We start from the raw sequence: 24,124 nt of genomic DNA on the forward strand, positions 1-24,124 counted from the left end.
AAATTTTAGTCTTTTAGATTTAGAATTGATCGTTAACTTTTTGCTCCCTGCTCTCACACTGAAGAAAAGAATCCACACTCAGAGGCTAGGAGACCAGTAGCTTTTCTCTTCCTAGGGGTATTTCCCTTAAATCTTCTTTTTGTGCTAGGCCAACCCCATTATTTGCAGATCTGGGAACTGCTGGTGTAGTATGAGCTGAGGCACTGCAAAGCTTGCGTCACTCCAAAATATTTTTTCTTAGGGCGCGCCTGGCTGGCTTAGTCGGTAGAGCATGCAACTCTTGATTTCAGGGTCTTGGGCATAGAGATTACTTATAAAAAATATTTAAAAACCAAGAAAATAGACAAAATACTTTTTACTAACCAGTTATTAAGCTAACATCTTTATACCTGGCCTTAGATGTCTACTAGCAGAATTAATACTTCGGATTAGTCAATCAACCGGAGGATATTTTCTTCAGAAGGTTACTTGTTTAAAATTACGTGGTTTTGAAGGAAGACCTTAGATCGATCCCAGAGGTCTACAATGACTCTTCTTCATTAACACATTTTATGTGTAAACTAGGACAAGCTTCAAGAGACGGAATGTGAAGCCTACCAATGAATGCACCCTCGTGATGGGAGAAACCACGTGATTGGGAAGTCCCAAGTGGAAAGCACCAGACTGGGAAGTCACTTCATAGTTTCATTGGGGGGGGTCCCCAAGGTCACTCCTATGTTTGGAGATTCACTAGAAGGACTCAGCATATAGTTGTACCATGGCTAAGATTTATTACAGTGATGTAGTAACTAAGGATATACATTTGGCTGATAAGGGGGAAAAAAAGCACAGGTAAGGTCTGTAGGAATTCATGTACTGGTTCTCTTATGCTCTCTCCCTCCCATGTGGAGGAAAATGCAACAGTGTGTCTGTCTGAGAGATTCAGCACCCAAGGTCAGGGACTGGTTGCTTGGTCACATAGGCATCCTCTGCCTAGCATATACCAAAATTTCAGACTCCAGGAAGGAAAGCCCAGTGTTTGGCATAAACCGCATTGTTTGTACAACAAATAATGTAGGCACAGTAAACCACCCTTATCAGTTAGAGAAAGGTGAGAACACTTTACAAATATTAGCCAGGGGCCAACTTTGCAAGCAGGCCCTTCTTAAGATAGCAGCCTCAGGCTTACTGTGTTAGCCGTTTTCTGCACAAGGGTACTAAGCTTCAGTGTTTTTGCTAGACAGCTAACGGGCAACATGACGTGTAGGTTTAAGAGCCAGGACAGTTGGCTTTAGGTATGATCTCCGTTCTCAGAGATATGAAACACTTCCATCTTTATATCAGCAAAGATGATTCATTGTGGTAGTAATTTGGGGGATCTTCATTACTTGGAAACTAAAATCAGGAGAGTCTAGTGTCGTGCTCTTCTTTCTTTTAGGAATCCCTGCCCTAGCTGATAGACTTCAGTGAAGTCCAAAGAGGTGGTGAAAAGGAGAGAGATTTCCTCCAGATGACCTACTTTATAATTTTATCCCTGCCTCTGGATCCTGATGAATGGGAGCCTGTATTAAAAGGCTTTATGTATTAATCAGACTGAAGAATTCTAAAAATGTGAATTAATTGTTTCAAGTTCTGTTCAGTCTATGCCGTAGGTGGTTCTGATCTGGTCAGACTTCAAAGGGATAGTATTATGTCTAAAATACCCTATTTTAAGCACCGAGCAGGATCCGGGGTGAACTAGTATTTTAACATCAAATCAGTGGTAGAATCTTTTTTCCTCACTAATTTCCTCCCCTTTTTACACCACCTTGAGGTTCAGCATAAGAAGAAGAATCCTAGCTACTTAGGGAACATACTTTTGCCCTTCTTTGTTGCCTTTCCTACAGGTTAGCTGGCTTTTTCTGGGCCACTAGATTTTGTTGCCATGAAAACTAAACATATATGCCTCTGAGACCAAAATGAGATCTCTGGAAATTTATCTGAAGTGAAGGAAAGCTACGAGGCCTAATGCTAGCATTTTCTGCTCATCTGCAGAGAAAGGAGTGTGCATTAGAATTATCTGGGGATTCAGATCACATGGGCTTCTGTTTCTCTACTGCGTCTGCCTCCCATTGTCACCAAGAGTATGGATTCTGTATGCTCTTAATAGTGAGCCATGGTTATCAACGTTAGTGGAAATTTGTATTTCAAGCATATTTAGGTGCCAGTATATATAAGAGGCATTGGCTTGGGGCCTGGGTGGGTCAGTGGGTTAAGCATCCAACTCTTGATTTTGGCTCAGCTCATGATATCGGGGTTCTGGGATCGAGCCCCACATTGGGGCTCGCACTCATCAGGGAGTCTGCTTGAGGATTCTCTCTCTCCCTCTCCTTCTGCCCCTCTCCCTGCTCGCATGCTCTCTCACTAAATAAATAAATAAATAAATAAATAAAATCTTAAAAGAAAAAGAATCATTGGCTTAAAACACTTTTTCCAGTGGGTCCATTGAACACCAGTTTCTCATTTTGGCTTTATATGTGCCTCCCTAGATGGAGATTCGGAGTACCATTGGTAGATCACTGGTTTCTTCTGGAATGAATATACATAGAAAGCAGAAATGCCTATGGTACATCATTCTGTGGGGAGACCAGTTTTAAAGTGAGACAGTGTGGGTCATGAGAGATGAGTAGCTGATGTGTGAGGGAATTATAGACTTATTTTGAGCTTTTTCGATGGAAAAACTTGAGAAAACCAATTTTTGGAAAATGCAAAGATTCTTGAAATGCAAGTCAAACTACCTGGAGAAGTCATTTGTATTTTATATCCACATATGCAGATTAGCATGGAGGAGGACCACCAAAGAGAAAGTAATTGATATCCTGACTGGTTTACTGAATCCTTTGAGTTTCTCGTTTCCATTGAAGACCATTAAAATATTTGGAAGGCCAGTGTATTTGATGGTCACAAAAGCACCTTTAATTGCTTGCGTAAAGTTGGATCCTGTATTTTTCCTTTCCCAACAAAGTGACATTTATTAGCATTTCTCTGGTAGTTATTTGTAATTGCACTTGTGTTCACCAGTCCCAAATGTTACAATTAAATCATTTGAGATTCCACTCACGTTTTAAAGCAGATGTAACAAATTACAGCTCAAGACTTCTGCTTGAAATCTAGAGTTCCAATTAGTCAAATATCTGGGGTGGGAAGGGTTAGTAAGGGAAAGACCCAAGAAAACACACTACCCAAAATAGTTTGAAATTTCCTTGCTGCTTTGCCTCCACCCAAATTTGATTTGTCAGCATGTAAGAGGGTGTTACATCTTCTAAGAAACTGTTTGGTTTCCATTTCATTCAAGTATAATTGGTTTTCATGGACTGAATTGAAGCAGGAAAGCAAAAGTTAGGTGGGTGACGTAAGTGAGTAAACTCCATATATAGCAGCATCTCGGTTTGAGTGCTTGTTAGGCTTTGTTCTTTGTTTCCATCGAAACCACAGTTTCATGGACAGCTCTTTTTGTCATACTGGCTTTTGCGTGTTGGCTTAAAACGCAGGTGTGATACGTCTAATTGTCTATTTTAACTAGTTTCAGGAGCCCCTGAAACTACCCTCTTACTTACCACTCCTTTCATTTGGAATAGCTACTCTATGATAGCTGCTGAATTGTCGAATTTATTTTCTTTAGGACCAGCATCTAAAATCTCTTTTGCCAGTTACTCTTCCTTTTCCTGGGGACTCACTTATGTGTCTGCAACACTTATGAATTTGGTTTTCCCCACTGCTTGCTCTTACTGTGCTGCAGTCGAAGGGAAACTGTGGAATTAAGAGGCAAGAGCATGGGTGGGAGAGTCTGAGTAGTTCTGGGTTCATGACTGGCTTTGCTGTCCACGGTCTCTCTGAGTGTGGTCCGGTCAGCTTACTTTGCAGAGTGGGGATATTCTCATCATAGAATGGGACTAATGGCACCCATCTTTCTGGAATGTTTGTTTTTTTATTTGTTCATTTTTTGGTGTGTGCATTCTTTTGTTCCTTCCTTCAGAGTATGTGTGGAGCACTTACCCTGTGCCCAGCTCTGTGCCAACAGTAGGGCTGTCAAAATGGATGGACATGGTCTATGCTCTTATGATGCCTGCAGTATAGTGGGAAAAGTGGACATTAAAACTAAAGTAGTTACAAGCATGATCACTGTTGAAGAGCAAAAAAGAGTGCGCACAGAAGGCCATTGGAGCATTTCAGGGGAGAAACAAAGAGAAGCTGCCATAGTTCATTTGGGCTGCTATAACAAAATATCATAGATAAGTGGCTGAAACAACAGACTTTTATTCCTCACAGTTCTGGAGGCTGGGAAGTCCAAGATCAAAGCATCAGCAGATTCAGTATCTAGAGAGAGCCCCCTTCCTGGTTCATAGATGGCTTTCTTCTTATTGATTCTTCACATGGCAGAAGGGGCAAGGGAGCTTCCTAGGGTCTTTTTTATGGGGGCCCTAATCCATTTGCAAGGGCTGTACCCTTATGACCTCATCACCTCCCAAAAGCCCCACTTCCAAATACCATGACATTGGGAATTAGGTTTTAATATATGAATTTTAGGGTGACATTTAATATATGAATTTTAATATATGAATTTCAGTCCATAGCCATCAAAGTTTTGTTTGGTTGGTTTTTGGCCAGGGGAGGGAGACTGAGAGAAGTCATGCAAATAAATGTTAACTTCATGGGATATTGTCATCGAAGATGAGCTACAATAGGGCCATGCTTTGCTGCCCTTGGCAAAGTTTGCAAGTCTTTCTCCAGAGTCTGGAGTTTTCCAGCTTGTCTGAACCTTTGAACTCTCCGCTCGCCCTGTCGGACGCCGTCCCACATCATTGCCTGCATCTGGCCCCGTGTTTTGTTAGTGTTACCCTGCCTAGGAGAAGCCTGCTTCCTTTCTCTGTGATGTGGTCTCTCCTGCTACTCTGACGCCATTCCTTTTATCCTGTGGAATACTCTGGATGTTTTTCTCCACTGTGTTGACCATCTCTTTCAAAGATCAAAGAGCTTAATCTCTTTAGAATGTGCTTTATTTGTGTGTTCTGAATCTTTTCAGCCTAAATTTATAAGTCTAGCAATCTTTCATCTATTAGGAATGTGGATACCAAGAAGCTGGAATAACTTTTCTCTCCCAAGACCAATTCTGTAGTCTTCTTTGTACCTATTTATTTTTTAAAATCTCCTATCTTACACTGATCTCACTGAAGCAGGGGCTGGAAAATACTCATTGTTGGATCACCGGCACACCCAAGAATATGACACATGGAAGATACTTGATGTTTTTAAGTAAGGAAGCATACTACCGAACAGTCAGGCTGTTCTTAGATTCCACCTAAACAACAACCCAAAACTCTAGAAATGAGATCTGTCAGTGTCTCATAGGTCAGGGAGATGTCCTCAGCGCTGCAGAGATGTGCAGGAGGAATCAGATGACCTCCACGTGGAGTTCCAGGGAGCCTCTGTGACCATTACACCATTGTCTTCGTCTGTTCAGGCTGCCCTAAGAAAATACCAGACTGGGCAGCTTATAAACAACAGAAATTAATTTCTCACAGTTCTGGGGGGTGGAAATCCTAGATCAGCGTACCAGCCTGTGTGGGTGAGCACTTTCTTCCGGGTTGTGGACTTCTTGTTTTATCCTCACCATCCCAGGAGGAGAGGGGAGAAAGAACTCTGTGGAATCTCTTTCACAAGAGCACTAGCCCCATTTTTGAGGGCTTCACTTTCACAATCACCCCTCAAAGGCCCCACCTACTAATACCATCACCTTTGGAGGCTGGGATTTCAGTATATGAACTGAAGAGGGGGGACACACAAGCATTCAGACCATAGCAATTATTCATGTTAAATCTTGGAGGATGGCAAAGATTTCTTCAGGTGAACAAGGAAGGAATGACATCCTAACCTGAGAAATTGAACACGCCGATAGCATAACATTGGAAAGATGCTCACACATTTGCAGAACTACAAGTCACCCCCTGAACCCAGAGTGCTGGGCATGTGTGGAGAGGCTGGAGAGATTGGGCTATGGCTGGAGCCTGGGGGCCTGTTACGTAGAGGGCTAGTAAGTTTGGATTTTCCGAGTTGGGGAGCATTGAAGGAATTGAAGTCAAAGAATGGCTGGCATGTCAAGAAGAAGGTGGAGGAAAGGGAGGAGGAAATGATATTGTTCCTAACAACAACGTGCCAGACAGTATCTACACCCTTCATGTGTACTAACTCACTGGTGTAGAGAATATTCTGAACTGGGCAAAATCAAAGGCAATGAGAACAGTGTATTATAACATTTGGGTTGAGAAACGATGGGGTCTTGAACTAAGGTTGTTTGAGTAAGGCTGGAGTGAAGGGGTCTCATCAGAATTGACAGGTCTGGGACCATCCACTGGAGGTGAAGGAGAGGCAGGAGGCCAGGACGACCTCTCCAGCTCTGCCTCGGGCAGGTGGGTATGTGGCCGTGCCTTTCTCTGAGATCGAGACTGTAAGACTAGGAGCAGGCTTCAGGGCAAAGGTGGTAAGTTTAGATTCGACCTTGGAGCACTTGGTCCTGATGAGATAGATACCCAGGAGGAGAGCATTGGTTAGGAATACCTCTCAGGAGCTCCCGTGGGTCGCGGGGGGACATATATGTCAGGGAGTCTGTGGTATTGGGGTGGTAGTTGAAGCCATGACAATAGTCGAAATGGACTAGGGAGTTTATTCAGTAAGGGTGACACCTTAGAGAATACCCCCACTTCAGGAATGGTCAGAGGAAGGAGGACCAAGTGATACCACTACAAACTACTGTAGTTCTTTCTTTCTTTCTTTTTTAAGGTTTTATTTATTTATTTGAGAGAGCACAAGCGGAGGGCGGGGGTTGGGAGAAGCAGGCTCCCCGCCGAGCAGGGAGCGCAACATGGGACTCGATCCCAGGACCCCGAGATCATGTCCCGAGCCGAAGGCAGTCGCTTAACCGACTGAGCCACCCAGGCGCCCCTACTGTAGCTCTTTACAGCGATAAAATGTCCATCCGTCATGACTGTATAGTATTGATTGGTTACGTGAGGTGATGTACTATGAAAGATACATAGTAACACTTTAAAATCCAACTTGGTTTTACTTTAAATTTAATGCCAACAAATAGGATAAAACATCCCATGCCTAATTATTAGTAAATTATAAGTTAATAATTATTAAATTTGAGTATTTTTCTCTCTTAGAATTTAAAGGAGCTACTAAGTATTGTTTCTAGGATCAGGTCTAAAGCTGCTCACAGAAACTGAATTGATTTCTTTTTCTCTACACACATGTCCTTGCGGTTATCAAGGAAGAATAGTTCACATTTTCCCATAGATTTATAAACAGCGTATTTTAGTTGGTGATTAGTAAATGTTTCTTGATAATGATCATTTTCCTATAGAAAAAGAAAATCTTGGCATAAAGGCCAACGCTGCGTTTCTCCCATATGCCTTCCTCGGTAAACATAGTCTATTTCAAATATAATTCCGCTGCTGAGGATCAGACCAAAGACCACCAGAAACAAGTGCTAACAAATCCTGCATTCCCCAGCTTAGTTACCACAAGGCCTACTAGATGCTGTAGAAAGTTCTTCACAATGTTGGGAAGCCATAGGAAGTAATCAGTAAGCCTTCTGTGTAGAATTTTTCAAAGGTGTTACAGTACAGTAACAGCAACGCTGAATTCCATTCGCTGAAGGCTTATTATGGGTTAGGTTCTGTGCCAATAGGTACAATACATGTCTTCTCTCTTACCCTCACAACCCAGCGCCCACACACGCTGAGCTTCTTAGGCTCTTTCTTCAGATGTCCCCGTTTGTAATTTCTTTATGTCGACTCAGGGTGGAAAGTTTGCTCTGAATATCTTGCCCTCCCTTCTCTGTGGCACCCCTTCATCCTCCAAGCTTATTTCCCCAAAGTCTGCATGGTGGCTCCCTGCACCATGAAATCATCGAGAAAACAGTATTGATACCAGTGAAATATGTGGATGAAGAAAAAAAATTACCATTCTTTTACAACATAACAGCCTTTTTTTAGTTCCATAGCCTCCAGTCATTTTCCTCCTGCATATATATTCGTACACTACCACATGTACTAATTTGTATTCTGCTTTTCCTCTTACACATCATATTTTTTCATATTTCCATATAATTTTCATAATTATCATTTTCATTATAAAAACAGTATTACCCCATTACAGAAAATAAATCACCCATAATTACCATCTTGATGACACTTCTTGCTTGTTTTCTCTAAGTACCTGTGTTCCAAGTTAAGGGGGAGGGTGGGTATGTTTAAATAGCTAAGGAAACCTCCACTGACACTTTGTTTTTATTTTGATAATGTCACTTTTTAAAAAAACAGTTCTTTCAGATTCACTTAACCTCTCTGAACTTCCATTGTTCCAACTGTCAAATGAAGGTATTGAGCTTTATTGTCTCTAAGATTATTTCTAAAGTCCTTCTACAATGTAGCCGGTCTGTGACTCCATTTTAATGTAATAAACCTTGATGGCATTGGTAGTTCTTTGCTTTTTTTTCTTTCTTTCTTTTTTTGTCCTACACCCCATTGAAAATGTGGTGAAAGCTTTGGACCCTCTCCATTTAAAAATACCACAATGCACAAACACAAAAAATGTTTCATGCAAGACCATCTGGGGACCAAGAATCTTCTGCTCTAAGCACAGGAAAGGAAAATTTATGGAAATGACAGGATTCAGAAAGTATTTCCTTTTTGGGAGGTAGGAAAAATGATGTGGTTCCTCTTTCTCTAATATTGTGCAACCAAGAAAGCAGAAAATGGGAAGAAATTCTAAAAAAGCACGTATCAAGCACACTGTAAAGTTACGTAAAAATATTGACTAAAGTGAGTTTTGCATATTTGGGTGTGATTAGTTTAGGACAGTCACTGTGACTGTAGGCAAAGATGGTGACTCTTGGAGCTACATGGAAGTACTGAACTCGTGCTTCCAGGAGGAAAGGGGGAAAATGGGCATGATCATGATTGTCTGGCTGTGCTTTAAAAATATGTATTAAAGGGGCTCCTGGGCGGCTCAGTCCGTTGAGTGCTGACTCTTGGTTTTGGCTCAGGTCGTGAACCTCAGGGTCAGGATCGTGGGATTGAGTCCCGTGGCAGGCTCCATGCTCAGCAGGGAACCTGCTTGGGATTCTCCCTTTTTCTCCCTCTGCTCCTCGCCTCCCCCCCAAATAAATAAACAAAATTTTTTAAAAAGTAGGTATTAAAGGACTAAATATGTTCCCTAGCTTCATTGTACGTTATTGCTAAATCTGTCTATGCAATTGGTTGGTCAAGATTTTGTTTACTGTTTGTAAGTGGATAAGCAGATCCCGACATCCTGCCTTTACACAGATGAGACCCTCTTCCTACATGGGAAGGCAGTGGCTCCTACTTTAAAATGTGATTATAATGGGGAAATGGTGTAATGTTGAATGTAAGCCATTGAACATAAGTTACATTTTATGGCTCTAGTTAAATTGCTTGGGATTTTTCTGCTGAGTTAAAGAAGACAGGAGGGAAAAGTAGTTTTAGAAAAAAAATATGAAGCGTCTCATTTTTTAAGATGTAGATGTTGTTTGCTTTGTGATTTAGATGTTTAAAGAAGTATCAAGAGGATGCTTCAGCTTTGGAAATGCCCTAGTTGAGACGGGAGAGAAGAATATCAGCAAACAGCTCTTTTCCTGAGAGACTGTGGAGTCATCACTAAGAGACTTCTTGAGACTGTGCTAACAAGATAATGGATTCTTCTAAGAGTTATCACGTCCTATTGGTTCTGTTTCTCTGGAGAACCCTGACTAATATAGTACTGTTATTATCCCCATTTTCAAACAGACAAGGAGACTGAGTCCTAAAAAAAATGTAAATAACTTGCTTGAGTTGACACAGCAAGTAAGTTGTGAAGCAGGGATTGGAACTCAGGCTGACTGGATCCACATCCTGCTTTCTTATCCGGAGAGGTGAAGGAAGGATCACTTTCAGGATTGCTTTTATTTTCTGTTCAGTCAGGGAATTCTAAATTGCTGGACTCTTTAGGAAACATCTTTAAAATGCTACTGCTTATGACTGACCCAGAAGGAAAGTCAAGAAGCTAGTATAAAAGAATTAAATCAATGCATAATTTATTCATTGAATTGAATGGATATTTATTGAATGCCTGTGATCTCTCAGGCACCATGCCAGACTCTAGGGATACAAAGATGAAAAGACCAGGATTCTGTCCCCAAGGGGCATATCCTGCTGTCTAGGGGAGACAGACATGCAAACCAGCAGGTACGCTTAGGATAAGAGAGTTTCGGTAGTGAAATATGTTCAAATGCAGTGAGCTCATTGGAGATGAACACATAATCTTCTTTTCACCCCTATTTTGTGTATGTATATAGATTTTTTGTAAGTAGAACAGGAACGCCGTATATAGTTATACATTGAAAAGTGTGGGTGGGTGCATGTGTGTGAGGTGTGTGTATGTATAAAGTAGCATTAATTTTTCTTGCCTGGATACCCAAGGGATTCTTAATCTTTGAAGTTTAATAACATAACTAAAATATATAGTATTTTTTTTTCTGTGATACATTGTGCTTTTTCGATCTTTAGATTATAAAGAATATAAAGATCACGTTGTTCTTGAGGAAAAAATCAAGAATTAAAGTGCTTTGGCAATTTGAAGTACTTAAGAAAAGTTGAAATTTCCAAGCATTTCTGGAGGGTGGAGAAGAATGTGGAGAAGGGCCAGAGGCAACTTGATAGGCTAGGCAGTTTTAAATATGGTCAAACTTTGAGATTCAGGGATTGCTCCCCATGCCAAAGATTCCCTCCCTCCAGCTTATAACAGTGCCTGAAACTGTGCCATTAAAATCTGCTAGGTTAAGGCGTTTTGCCCTAAATGGGTTATGTAGAATTCTGTTTTGCAAAATGTTAAGAGATGTTCTAGGCAGGGGAATAATTCCATAAGTAAATAAGAATAGGATTGGAAAACACTACAACTAATTCCCTTTTTAGTGATTAATTACTCCTTAAGATAATAAAGATCCTAAAAAGTCCCATAATAAGAAAAAAAATCATTTACTTTTATTTATACCAGGACTTCCCAAATTTATATGACCACATAATTCTTTTTCTCCTGGAATATTAGATGAAGACATTATTTTTCTGAATTTAAAATTCTAATGGATCTGGGAGAAGCTAATCGATGATGATTAATAATAACAAATAAATGATGTAATAAAAATAATATCTAAGCTTCAGTGCATATTTACTGTATCCCAGGCGCAGATCTAAAGTGGCTTTATATGTATTACCTTATAAAATACAACAATCCTGTGACCTTCCTCATTTTACAGATGAAGAAATTTAGGCTTATCAGGATTGCATACCTGTGTCATGGTTACACAATTAGTAAATGGCAGAGCCAGGATTCAGACCTTGCAGCCATGACTCTAGGACCTCTCTCTTATCCCCACTGGGTAGTGCCACACATAAAGTTAGCAGATATGTGCGGCCTAGAAGCACTTCGTCGTTGACCCCTTTTCTCCATGCCAGCAAGCCGAGAGAAGCACCTTGCTGAGTCGGAGTCCTGATGGACAAGGAGGGAGAGGAGTAAGGAGAAAGGGTGCTGGTCTTTGAATGTGGGGGTGGGGAGGGGAGGGAGGGTGGTCAGAGTTCAGGAAGGAGTCCAATAGAAGAAAAGTAAAGTGCGTGAGTGGTGATACCCTTCACCTGCTTTCCAGTTTGGTCTAGAGTTAGCCTCTAGCATAAGAAAAGAAGACACAAGAAATATAGAAAAATGAAGAGCAGAGTACAGGTTAAAATTAATCCTTGCCTCCAGGTCAGCACCAGTCTGACCAGAGATAAAATGAGAGGACAAGTCAAATCCCTTACAGGAAAAATCACCAGGAGATAACCTCCGTTTTTACCCATCCTGTTGTGATGCTCAGTTCCATGTAGTGAGACTCTTCGTAGACCCTGTGGACACAGCAAATATATTGAGTCAGATTTGTACAACAGAGACATTCAGGAACCCTTGTCCTTTCTCTGCTGGTGTTTTTTAGTGAGGAGAGTAGCATTTTGGTGTAGTATTTCTGGACAGTAACTACGTTTGAGGATTCGTACTACTTTTTTTTTTTTCTTCTTAACAGAAATTTTTTCAAAATACTGGGTTTCAGTGACGGAGTAGGATAAGGAAGGACATACACTATTGTAATATTTCCCTTAGTGAATGTCGGTTCCTAGAGTAAGGGTGAAGACCAGAGGGAGGGCTATCCAATCGCTGGAAACCTGTCCCCTTTGAATCTCAGAATCCAGTGTCTTCCAGGACAAGTCTCCACTCCCCCGACCTCTCTATCTGATGCTATACGCACACCTGCGCTTTCTCTCTGCTCCTCCAGTGAATTCCCTTCTGCCCAGCTGGTTTGACCTTCTGCCATCCTAGGTCTCATTTAGGAAAGACCTTGACTGGTCCTCTTTCATCTCCACTCTACTACAAAATCTTTCCAAAAGAAAGAAGTTAGAATTAACATAGCATGTCTAATGTCTTATCAGGCTAATTTAAAAGAAGTCTTTTTTCTAGACAACAGAAAGTTCTCTGTAATAAAAATATTTACATGGCCCAGGAAATGGTCTCCTTATTTGTAAGCAGTAGCTGATACAGCAAAATTATAACAGAGTAAACATATTTATATCATTTCTTGGATTTTCCATTATCATTATTTGACCTGTGTAATACCCACCTTTACAACTTGATGGCGAAAACAAGACAGCCCATTCACAACCCCACACCAAAATTCGCATGTATCAGCCTATCAATGATCAGATTGACTAAAGTGAGTTTTGAATATTTGGGTGTGATTAGTTTAGGACAGTCACTGTGACTGTAGGCAAAGATGGTGACTCTTGGAGCTACATGGAAGTACTGAACTTGTGCTTCCAGGAGAAAAGGTGGAAAATGAGCATGATCAAGATTGTCAAACAAACCGATAAATTAAGAATTTAGTATTAACGACAAATCTACTGGGGCTTCACCTCCCCTAATTAAGAAGTCTTAAAGGAAGATTAGCATTTTCTGTTGATGTTTACCTCTGAAATTTTGAACAAAACAATGTAAGCAGAAGATACCCTGAGGAGCATTTTTGGAAAAATCCCAACAATTGCATAGCGCCACACAGATGAAATGAATTAATTAACTTGGATAACACTATTTCTTCTAAAGCATCTGAAATAGACTCATGAAACTCATAAAAACCCTTGTATTTTCTAGCATATGTGAGAGTTTAAGGGTGCTTAAGAGCCTACTTTGAAAGATTTGCTATGAAGCTCTCTTGGCAGAATGTACTGTTGCCAGAGTTGAAAGAAAAAGAGGCTGCCTGTAGGATTATCCAGTTGTCAATGTCTTCATAGAATTGAGGACTGGAAGGAGACTTTAGAGCGCTTCTAAACTATCTTTTTTGTTTAATTTTTAACCAAAGAGTGAACTGATGCATAGATTGGCTCTCACCTCCCTGAAAGTCCCATACCTAGTTTCCGTTAAAGAGCCAGGGCTAGACCCCAGATTGCCGAAAAGATGAAGAGAAGTTGACTGCTTTTCCCACCCCACCATATTGCTTGACTGGTATTTGACTTCCTTTTCAGTGTGAAATCAACTTTGTTGATTGAAATAATAGCTGGTAAGTGTATTCTCTGTATGACTTGGTTCACTTCTAACCACCTCCCTTTATAACTTACCAGCAGTACTAATCAGTAAGCAAACCATTTTCACCTGGGCACAGTGATTTTTACCTATCCTGAAGAGACTGACAGAGTGGACAATTTAGGTTCCCGTCAGAAGGCTTTTCTTCTCTCTCCTCACATGAAACTTCACTTCTTCTTACCAAGAAGCAGTGAGCAAAAGGGGTGCCTGGATGTCTCGGTCGGTTAAGTGTCAGACTCTTAATTTCTGCTCAGGTCGTGACCTCTCAGGGTCATGAGATCGAGCCCTTTGTCCGGCTCTGTGCTGAGCGTGGAGCCTGCTTAAGATTCTCTCTCCTTCTTCTGCCCCTCCCCACTTGCCTTCTCTCTCTCTCTCTCTCTCAAAAGAGAAAAAAAAAGCAGTGAGCAAAAAGCATACGAAGAGATATGTGAATGCTCTTCACTGCCTCCTTGAGTTTGTCTCTCTCATGTCTGGACTTCTGTCTCTACATCTTTGGAACAGGAAAGAAAAAGCACAGATGTGGGGTAACATCAGGTAGCCAGGTAAAAGGAATGGAGACTTGTTCTGGAAGACACAGGATTCTGAGATTGGAAGGGGACGGATTTCCAGTGATTTGATAGCCCTCCCTCCCCTCTTCCTTTTTACTCTAGGAACTGACATGCTGTTAAGGGAAAACATTAAGATGGGATTATAAATTTTATAATCCCATTGGATACTTGGTTGTAGAAGGAGACAGATCTCTGAGTGGGACCCAAGAGGATACTGAAATTGACAAGATTTTTTTTTCTTGTTTTCACGTGTATATGTCCTGTCCCAGTATACAGTGATAGAATTTTCATCTTAAGTGATAAAATTTCAGATCCTGAAAGTTAACCTATTCGATTTGAACAAAATGAAATTGCTGACTCTCAACTATATTTTACCTATAAAAGGGCAATTTCATATGGCTTCAGTTAAATAGTAAAAATCAATAAGTGAGAGCCTGTATGTGTAAAAATGTCATAAATGGCTGGTCAATATTAAACATTATTAGAAACAAAAAACTGAACCTTAAACCATTTCCTTACCCTTGTCAAATGGTAAACTAACAGGTAGTCTTCTATTCTGCCAGGGGGATCGTTGATTGATACAACCACTAAGTATGGAAATATTTAAACTTAGTGTTTTTCACTTACAGATATTTATATCCAGGTAGTACACTGATATGTGAGTAAATATTTTTGCACAAATATGTTCGCAGCAGCTTGCTTATAACTGCAGAAAATTGGAAACAAACTAGCAGTAGGGGAATGGTATTGTGCTACAGCCATATGACATAGTGTTATATAATAACTAAAATGCTATTTACCAAGTGTGGTTTTTTTTTAAAGATTTTATTTGTTTACTTGTCAGAGAGATTGAGCAGGGGGTGCAGCAACCAGAGGGAGAAGCAGACTCCCCTCTGAGCAAGGAGCCCAATGCGGGACTTGATCTGGGATCATGACCTAAGCCAAAGGCAGACGCTTAACCGACAGAGCCACCCAGGCGTCCCTTTACCAAGTGTTTTTAATGATACTGAAAAGGGTCTGGGATATAAGAAGGGAATAAAGTAGAATCGGAATGGTATATACAATGTGATCTTAACTATATAGTCTCTAATAAGAAAATGCACCAAAACATTGACAATGGTTATTTCCTTTGTACATTTCATTGTTTTGCAATTAACATGTATTGCTTTTATAATGTGGAAGGAGAATAATTGTTTTCTGGACATCAATATATAAAGTCAGGATGTCTGCCTGGCCAAAGGTGGCATGTCTACCTAGAACCATGGACATCTGCATTTCTGAGAAGTTTCCAGGTGGAGTTGGTGCTGCTAGCCTGGGGACCACACAGAAACTTATGAATGGTGGTTAGGTTTATTTAAAACAGGACTGAGCACCAAGTATAAATGGTTGTCTCTTTGTAAGTCACCCAGCTCTACCAAATGAAAGTTTGGAGTATAGTTTGTTCACTGTCTTTTTATGTGTCTGCCCTAAGGACTCAGTACCATGCCTTTCCTCTCCGGATCCCCTTCACCTAGCATAGTACCTAGCAGCAACAAGAAAAATGTTCAGTTATGTTGGTTGCTTTATTGAATGAATTAAGTGGTAAAGAGCCCAGTTTTAAAATCCTAAAAAAGGGAATTAGACCACTGGTTCCTTTAACTTGCTAGCAATATGACGGTAAGTAGATTCCTTAACCTCCCGGTGCCCATTTGCTCATCTGTAAAGTGACTTCATGGCGTTGTTAGAAGGATTAGATGCATTAATATGCAAGTTTTAGAAGAGTGCTTAATAAACGCTAGCAGCTGGTGTTGCTTTTATACAGGGCTGCTTGCATTTTAATGTTTTCCAAGAAAGAAAAGTTACCTGAGTATTCAGCAAAACAGCGACAACAACAAAGAAAAAAAAAAAAAAAAAATTGCAACACCACGCACCTTTAAGAGAGGAAAATTAGAGCCCTTTTATTAAGAACAAATCTTGGGGAAAGGACTATGGAGAAAAATGTTCTCTCAAAGCAGTTTGACAGATTTCTGCTAGACATTTCTGCTTTTAGTGGCCCTCACAGTCCCAGGATTTACCAACTATGGGACCTCTCAAAAGTACTTCAAAGTTTCTTAGTTTTCTTTTGATTTTTGTAGCCATAAAAACATAACTGTCGGGGCGCCTGGGTGGCTCAGTTGGTTAAGCGACTGCCTTCGGCTCAGGTCATGATCCTGGAGTCCCTGGATCGAGTCCCGCATCGGGCTCCCTGCTCGGCAGGGAGTCTGCTTCTCCCTCTGACCCTCCCCCCTCTCATGTGCTCTCTCTGTCTCATTCTCTCTCTCTCAAATAAATAAATAAAATCTTAAAAAAAAAAAAAAAAAAAACATAACTGTCGTGGATCAGTAGAATTTCTTAACCTTGTGACTTCTGCCCATGTCTCTTACCTTAATGGTGACAGTACTGATTCCCTTATAGGTTACATGTGAAGATTAAATGAGGGATTGTGGCTACATGAGTGAGCAGAGTGCCAAGCAAACAGTTGATTCAACGTAATAAGTGTTTATTTTACCTCCCCACTTTCACTTCTGCTCATCTTTCTGCATCCCACAATTTCTATGTGGTTTTCAAACGTTGAACAGATGTCAAGGTGTTTTTAACTGGGATTGGCATCCTTTCTGAAAAACTTCTCCAGAAGGTCGCAATTGAAAAAAAAATTATCCTTCTGATACTCCTGCCATTAAAAAGGAGAAGAGGTGCTCTAAGCGTGCAGTGAAGATATGAAGCCCTCTTTTCTAGTGCAAGAAGCCTCATGGATGTTTCATTATGGTGCCTCTAAGTTGGGGACAAATCCATTGACCCCTCTTAGGAGAGTTCCAGCATGCTCTGGGCCGAGAGGATTTGGTCCAAGCGTACTGCATTTTACTGAGGCAGACACGCACTGGATCTGTTTGGTTTGAGGCTCTCAGTTCAAAAACTTCCTAGTCTTAGAGGACTGATTTCCTATAAGATAGTTAGGAAAGAAACTCTGTATCTCAGATATGTACAGTTCCATTCAGTGTTCTTTTGCATAATATTAGAAATAACGAGAAAGTTAAGAGTTTCCAGTGTATTGAGTAGCTTGGTAAGTTACTTGCTATTAGCTAAGAAGTTGCTTAATATTGACCGAGCTTTTGCTAATCTGGAGAGCCTTGAGATCTGTTATACATATGTATAGACCTTTGTTCTTTGTGTGACATCTGCAAGGTGGTAGGAAAGACAGTAAATTCAAAATTCAAAGACCTGGATTTTGAGGGGGAAAGATGGCGGAGGAGTAGGGGACCCTATTTCAACTGGTCCCCGGAATTGAGCTGGATATCTACCAGACCACTCTGAGCACCCACGAAACCAGCCTGAGATGTAAGAAGATCTGAATCTCTACAAACAGAATATCGCAGGCGGTTGGTTTTGAGGTACGAAGCGGAGAGCCGTGATTCTGCCGGCAGATATCGGAGGATAAACGGCGGCGGGAGGGTGCCTGGACGTGGGGATCCTGCACCGCCGGTGAGTGACAGCCTCTCGCGCTGCGGACGGGCACAGACTCGCAGACCGGTAGCGGGGGGGGGGGGGGGGGGGGGGGGGAAGGGACTTTAGGGCAGCCCCGGGGGTGGAAAACCAGACCGGCGGGGTCGCGCGTACGGGAACTGCAGCCTCCGAGACGGAAACCCGGTGCGCCGGGGTCCCACCGGCGAACTGCAACCCCCGGGGGTGGAAACCCCAAGCGGCGGAGTCGCACGCGTGCGAATTGGGAGCGGCTGGCGGTTTTAGAAGCACAAAGGGCAGAGACGCGCCCTGACCTGGAGGCAGGACTGGGGGCGCTGCGGAGGGGCGCACAACCCAGGCCGCTGCAGTTTATAGCAGCACGGACAGAAACGGAGACGGTGTGGCCTGGAGAGCTCACTGAAGAACAGACTGCCGTCTCTCTGCTCTGAGGCAGAGGGTTGGAAACGGTCTCTTCTGCTCTGACTCCCGGAAGAGACGCGGAAAGCCGCCAGGGAAAGGCGCCAGAGAACAAAAGCCCCAAAAACTGATTCCCGCTGAGCCCATCCCCCGCCACAGGGGCGCAGGGCGACTCCGCCCAAACAGGGTTGCCTGAGTAACAGCGCGGCAGGCCCCTCCCGCAGAAGACAGGCTGGGAAAACAAGAGGCCAGCAACCCTAAGGTCCCAAGAAAACAGGTGCAACTTGCTTGAGTTCTGGTCAATAATTTGGACTCTATACATTCCCTCAAACACCCATCAATAGAATGACTAGGAGGAGGAGCCCCCAAAACAGAAAAGACTCAGAGATTATGACTTATGCTGCAGATTTACAAATGGATGCAGATATAACCAAGATGTCAGAGATGGAATTCAGGCTAGCAATTGTGAAGACCATGGCTAGAATGGAGAAATCAATTAATGGCAACATAGAGTCTCTAAGGGCAGAAATAAAAGGTGAATTGGCAGAACTTAAAAATGCTATCAATGAGGGACGCCTGGGTGGCTCAGTCGTTAAGCTTCTGCCTTCGGCTCAGGTCATGATCCCAGGGTCCTGGGATCGAGTCCCGCATCGGGCTCCCTGCTGAGCGGGAAGCCTGCTTCTCCCTCTCCCACCCCCCCGCTTGTGTTCCCTCTCTCGCTGTGTCTCTCTGTTAAATAAATAAATAAAATCTTTTAAAAAAAAAAAAAATTTTTTTAAAAATGCTATCAATGAGATCCAATCCAATCTAGATAATCTAACAGCTAGGGTAACTGAGACAGAAGAGCGAATAAGCGATCTGGAAGACAGTATAATAGATAAAAAGGGAAAAGAGGAGGCCAGGGAAAAACAACTCAGAATCCATGAAAATAGAATCAGAGAAATAAGTGACACCATGAGGCGTTCCAATGTCAGAATCATTGGAATCCCGGAGGGAGTGGAGAGAGAGAGAGGACTAGAAGATGTATTTGAGCAAATCGTAGCTGAGAACTTCCCTAATCTGGGGAATGAAACAAACATTCACGTCCTAGAGGCAGAGAGGACCCCTCCTAAGATCAAGGAAAACAGGCCAACACCCCGGCATGTAATAGTAAAACTTGCAAATCTCAGAACCAAGGAAACCATCTTAAGGGCAGTTAGGGGGAAGAGATTCCTTACGTACAGAGGGAGGAACATCAGAATAACGTCAGACCTATCCACAGAGACCTGGCAAGCCAGAAAGGCCTGGAAAGACATATTCAGGGTACTAAATGAGAAGAACATGCAGCCAAGAATACTTTATCCAGCAAGGCTTTCATTTAGAATGGATGGAGAGATGCAGAGCTTCCACGACCGGCAGAAGTTGAAAGAATATGTGACCATTAAGCCGGCCCTGCAAGAAATATTAAGGGGGGTTCTATAAAAGAAGAAAGACCCCAAGAGTGATCTACAACAGAAATTTACAGGGACAATCTGTAAAAACAACATCTTCACAGGCAACATGATGACAATTAATTCGTATCTTTCAATAATCACTCTCAACGTGAATGGCCTAAACGCTCCCATGAAACGGCACAGGGTTGCAGATTGGATAAAAAGACAGGACCAATCCATATGCTGCCTACAAGAGACTCATTTTGAACCTAAAGATACATCCAGACTGAGAGTGAAGGGATGGAGATCTATCTTCCATGCCAGCAGACCTCAAAAGAAAGCTGGGGTAGCAATTCTTATATCAGACAAATTAGATTTTAAACTAAAGTCTGTAATAAGAGACACAGAAGGACACTATATCATTCTTAAAGGGTCTATCCAACAAGAAGATCTAACAATTGTAAATATCTATGCCCCCAACATGGGAGCAGCCATCTACATAAGCCAACTGTTAACCAAAATAAAGAGTCATATTGATAACAATACGTTAATTGTAGGAGACCTCAATACTCCACTCTCAGCAATGGACAGATCATCTAAGCAGGAAATCAACAAGGAAACAAGAGCTTTGAATGATACATTGGACCAGATGAACCTCATAGATATTTACGGAACATTCCACCCTAAAACAACAGAATACTCATTCTTCTTGAGCGCACATGGAACTTTCTCCAGAATAGACCATATACTGGGTCACAAATCAGGTCTAAACTGATACCAAAAGATTGAGATTATTCCCTGCATATTCTCAGACCACAATGCTCTAAAACTGGAACTCAATCACAAGAAAAAATTTGGCAGAAATTCAAATACTTGGAAGCTAAAGACCACTCTGCTCAAGAATGTTTGGGTCAACCAAGAAATCAAAGAAGAACTTAAACAATTCATGGAAATCAATGAGAACGAAAACACATCGGTCCAAAACCTATGGGATACTGCAAAGACGGTCCTAAGGGGGAAATACATAGCCATCCAAGCCTCACTCAAAAAATAGAAAAATCCCGAATTCACCAACTAACTCTACACCTTAAAGAACTAGAGAAAAAGCAACAAACGACACCTAAGCCACGCATTAGAAGAGAAATAATTAAAATTAGAGCAGAAATCAATGAATTAGAAACCAGAAACACACTAGATCAGATCAACGAAACTAGAAGTTGGTTCTTTGAAAGAATTAATAAGATTGATAAGCCACTGGCCAGACTTATCCAAAAGAAGAGAGAAAGGACCCAAATTAATAAAATTATGAATGAAAGGGGAGAGATCACGACTAACACCAAGGAAATAGAAACAATTATTAGAAATTATTATCAACAACTATATGCCAATAAACTGAGCAATCTGGATGAAATGGAGGCCTTCCTGGAAACCTATAAGCTGCCAAGACTGAAACAGGAAGAAATTGACAGAATAGGCCAATAACCAGTAACGAGATTGAAGCAGTGATCAAAAACCTCCCAAAAAACAAGAGTCCAGGGCCTGATGGATTCCCTGGGGAATTCTACCAAACATTCAAAGAAGAAATCATACCTATTCTACTGAAGTTGTTTCAAAAAATAGAAACAGAAGGAAAACTTCCAAACTCATCCTATGAGGCCAGCATTACCTTAATCCCCAAACCAGGCAAGGACCCCATCAAAAAGAATTTCAGACTGATATCCCTGATGAATATGGATTCCAAAATCCTCAACAAAATCCTAGCTAATAGGATCCAACAATACATTAAAAGGATCATCCACCACGACCAAGTGGGATTTATCCCCGGGATGCAAGGGTGGTTCAACATTCGCAAATCAATCAATGTGATAGAACACATTAATAAGAGGAGGGAGAAGAACCATATGGTCCTCTCAATTGATGCAGAAAAAGCATTTGACAAAATACAACATCCTTTCCTGATTAAAACTCTCCAGGGTAAAGGGATAGAGGGAACATTCCTCAAGCTCATAAAATCCATCTATGAAAAACCCACAGCAAATATCATCCTCAATGGGGAAAAGCTGAGAGCCTTTCCCTTAAGATCAGGAACACGTCAAGGGTGCCCACTCTCACCACTGTTGTTCAACATAATACTAGAAGTCCTAGCAACAGCAATCAGACAACAAAAAGAAATAAAAGGTATTCAAATTGGCAAAGAAGAAGTCAAACTCTCTCTTTTCACAGATGACATGATACTTTATGTGGAAAACCCAAAAGACTCCACCCCCAAATTACTAGAACTCATCCAGCAATTCAGTAATGTGGCAGGATACCAAATCAATGCACAGAAATCAGTAGCTTTCTTATACACTAACAACGCAACTGTAGAAAGAGAAATTAAAGAAACAATTCCATTTACAATAGCACCAAAAACCATAAGATACCTCGGAATAAACCTAACCAAAGAGGTAAAGGATCTATACTCTAGGAACTACAAAACACTCATGAAAGAAATTGAAGAAGACACAAAAAGATGGAAAAATATTCCATGCTCACGGATCGGAAGAATAAACATTGTTAAAATATGTCTATGCTACCCAGAGCAATCTATACCTTCAGTGCCATCCTGATCAAAATTCCAATGACATTTTTCAAAGTGCTGGAACAAACAATCCTAAAATTTGTATGGAATCGGAAAAGACCCCGAATCGCCAAGGAGATGTTGAAAAAGAAAAACAAAGCTGGGGGAATCACGTTGCCCAATTTCAAGCTATATTACAAATCAGTGATCACCAAGACAGCATGGTACTGGCACAAAAACAGACATACAGACCAATGGAACAGAATAGAGAACCCAGATATGGACCCTCAACTCTATGGTCAAATAATCTTTGACAAAGCAGGAAAAAACATGCAATGGGAAAAAGACAGTCTCTTCAATAAATGGTGCTGGGAAAATTGGACAGCCACATGCAGAAGAATGAAACTCGACCATTCTCTAACACCACTCACAAAGATAAACTCAAAGTGGATGAAAGACCTCAATGTGAGACAGGAATCTATCCAAATCCTAGAGGAGAACATAGGCAGTAACCTCTTTGACATCGGCCACAGCAACTTCTTTCAAGATACATCTCCAAAAGCTAGTGAAACAAAAGCAAAAATGAACTTTTGGGACTTCATCAAGATAAAAAGCTTCTGCACAGCAAAGGAAACAGTCAACAAAACAAAGAGGCAACCCACAGAATGGGAGAAGATATTTGCAAATGACACTACAGATAAAGGGCTGGTATCCAAAATCTATAAAGAACTTCTCAAACTCAACACCCAAAAAACAAATAATCAAGTCAAAAAGTGGGCAGAAGATATGAAAGGACACTTCTCTGAAGAAGACATACAAATGGCTAACAGACACATGAAAAAATGTTCATCATCATTAGCCATCAGGGAAATCCAAATCAAAACCACACTGAGATACCACCTTACACCAGTTAGAATGGCCAAAATGGACAGGGAAAGAAACAACAAATGTTGGAGAGGTTGTGGAGAAAGGGGAACCCTCTTACACTGTTGGTGGGAATGCAAGTTGGTACAGCCACTTTGGAAAACAGTGTGGAGGTTCCTCAAAAATTTAAAAATAGAGCTACCCTATGACCCAGCAATTGCACTCCTGGGTATTTACCCCAAAGACACAGATGTAGTGAAAAGAAGGGCCACATGCACCCCAGTGTTCATAGCAGCAATGTCCGCAATAGCCAAACTGTGGAAAGAGCCGAGATGCCCTTCAACAGATGAATGGATAAAGAAGATGTGGTCCATATATACAATGGAATATTACTCAGCCATCAGAAAAGATGAATACCCAACTTTTACATCAACATGGATGGGACTGGAGGAGATTATGCTAAGCGAAATAAATCAAGCAGAGAAAGTCTATTATCATATGGTTTCACTTATTTGTGGAACATAAGGAATAACATGGAGGACATTAGGAGAGGGAAGGGAAAAATGAAGGGCGGGGGGAATTGGAGGGAGAGATGAACCATGAGAGACTATGGACCTGAGAAACAAACAGAGTTTTAGAGGGAGGGGGGAGGGGGGATTGGTTAGCCTGGTGATGGGTATTAAGGAGGGCACGTACTGCATGGAGCACTGGGTTTTTACGAAAACAATGGATCGTGGATCACTACATCAAAAACTAATGATGTATGGTGACTAACATAATAAAATTAAAAACTACAAAAAAAAAAAAAATTCAAAGACCTGGTTGTGCCATTTATTAGGTATGTGATCTTGGGTAGGACATTTATTCTCTCCAGATCTCAATTCCTGCATAATTAAATATAGATAATCACTAGGTATCATATAGTTGTGACATCAGATAAGCTAAAATGTGTGAAAACTTTTGATAACCTATGAAGTCCTACCCAGCGGTAGGTGGAACTTTTAGGCTATTGTCTTATATTATTTGTGAACATAAGCTTTTGTTTTGTTTTCCTATAAAATGAGCATATCCTGTTGCTTCAGGAGAGTTTGTACTTTCATTTAACTGGGTGTTGTATCTAATCAGAATCTCTGTTTTTTTCCCCTTGATTTCAGGTTTTAACATTTTTTTTC

General features: G+C 41.2%; 1 protein-coding gene across 2 annotated transcripts in view; it reads left to right on the top strand.

The window, feature by feature from the left end:
* Positions 1 to 24,124, top strand: part of EXOC4 (exocyst complex component 4) — a 729,394-nt gene that overhangs the window by 434,807 nt on the left and 270,463 nt on the right. Inside the window, exon 11 of one of the 2 annotated variants that reach the window (XM_078059577.1) lies at positions 9,588 to 10,563. The exons of the other annotated variant lie outside the window; for it this stretch is intronic. Coding sequence (XP_077915703.1) covers positions 9,588 to 9,636 — 49 coding nt within the window. The 3' untranslated portion in view covers positions 9,637 to 10,563. Of the gene's footprint in view, positions 1 to 9,587; positions 10,564 to 24,124 lie in introns of those variants that run through there. 2 annotated transcript variants of the gene reach the window in all.

The sequence above is a fragment of the Halichoerus grypus genome, chromosome 12, assembly GCF_964656455.1.
Source record: "Halichoerus grypus chromosome 12, mHalGry1.hap1.1, whole genome shotgun sequence".
NCBI lineage: Eukaryota > Metazoa > Chordata > Mammalia > Carnivora > Phocidae > Halichoerus > Halichoerus grypus.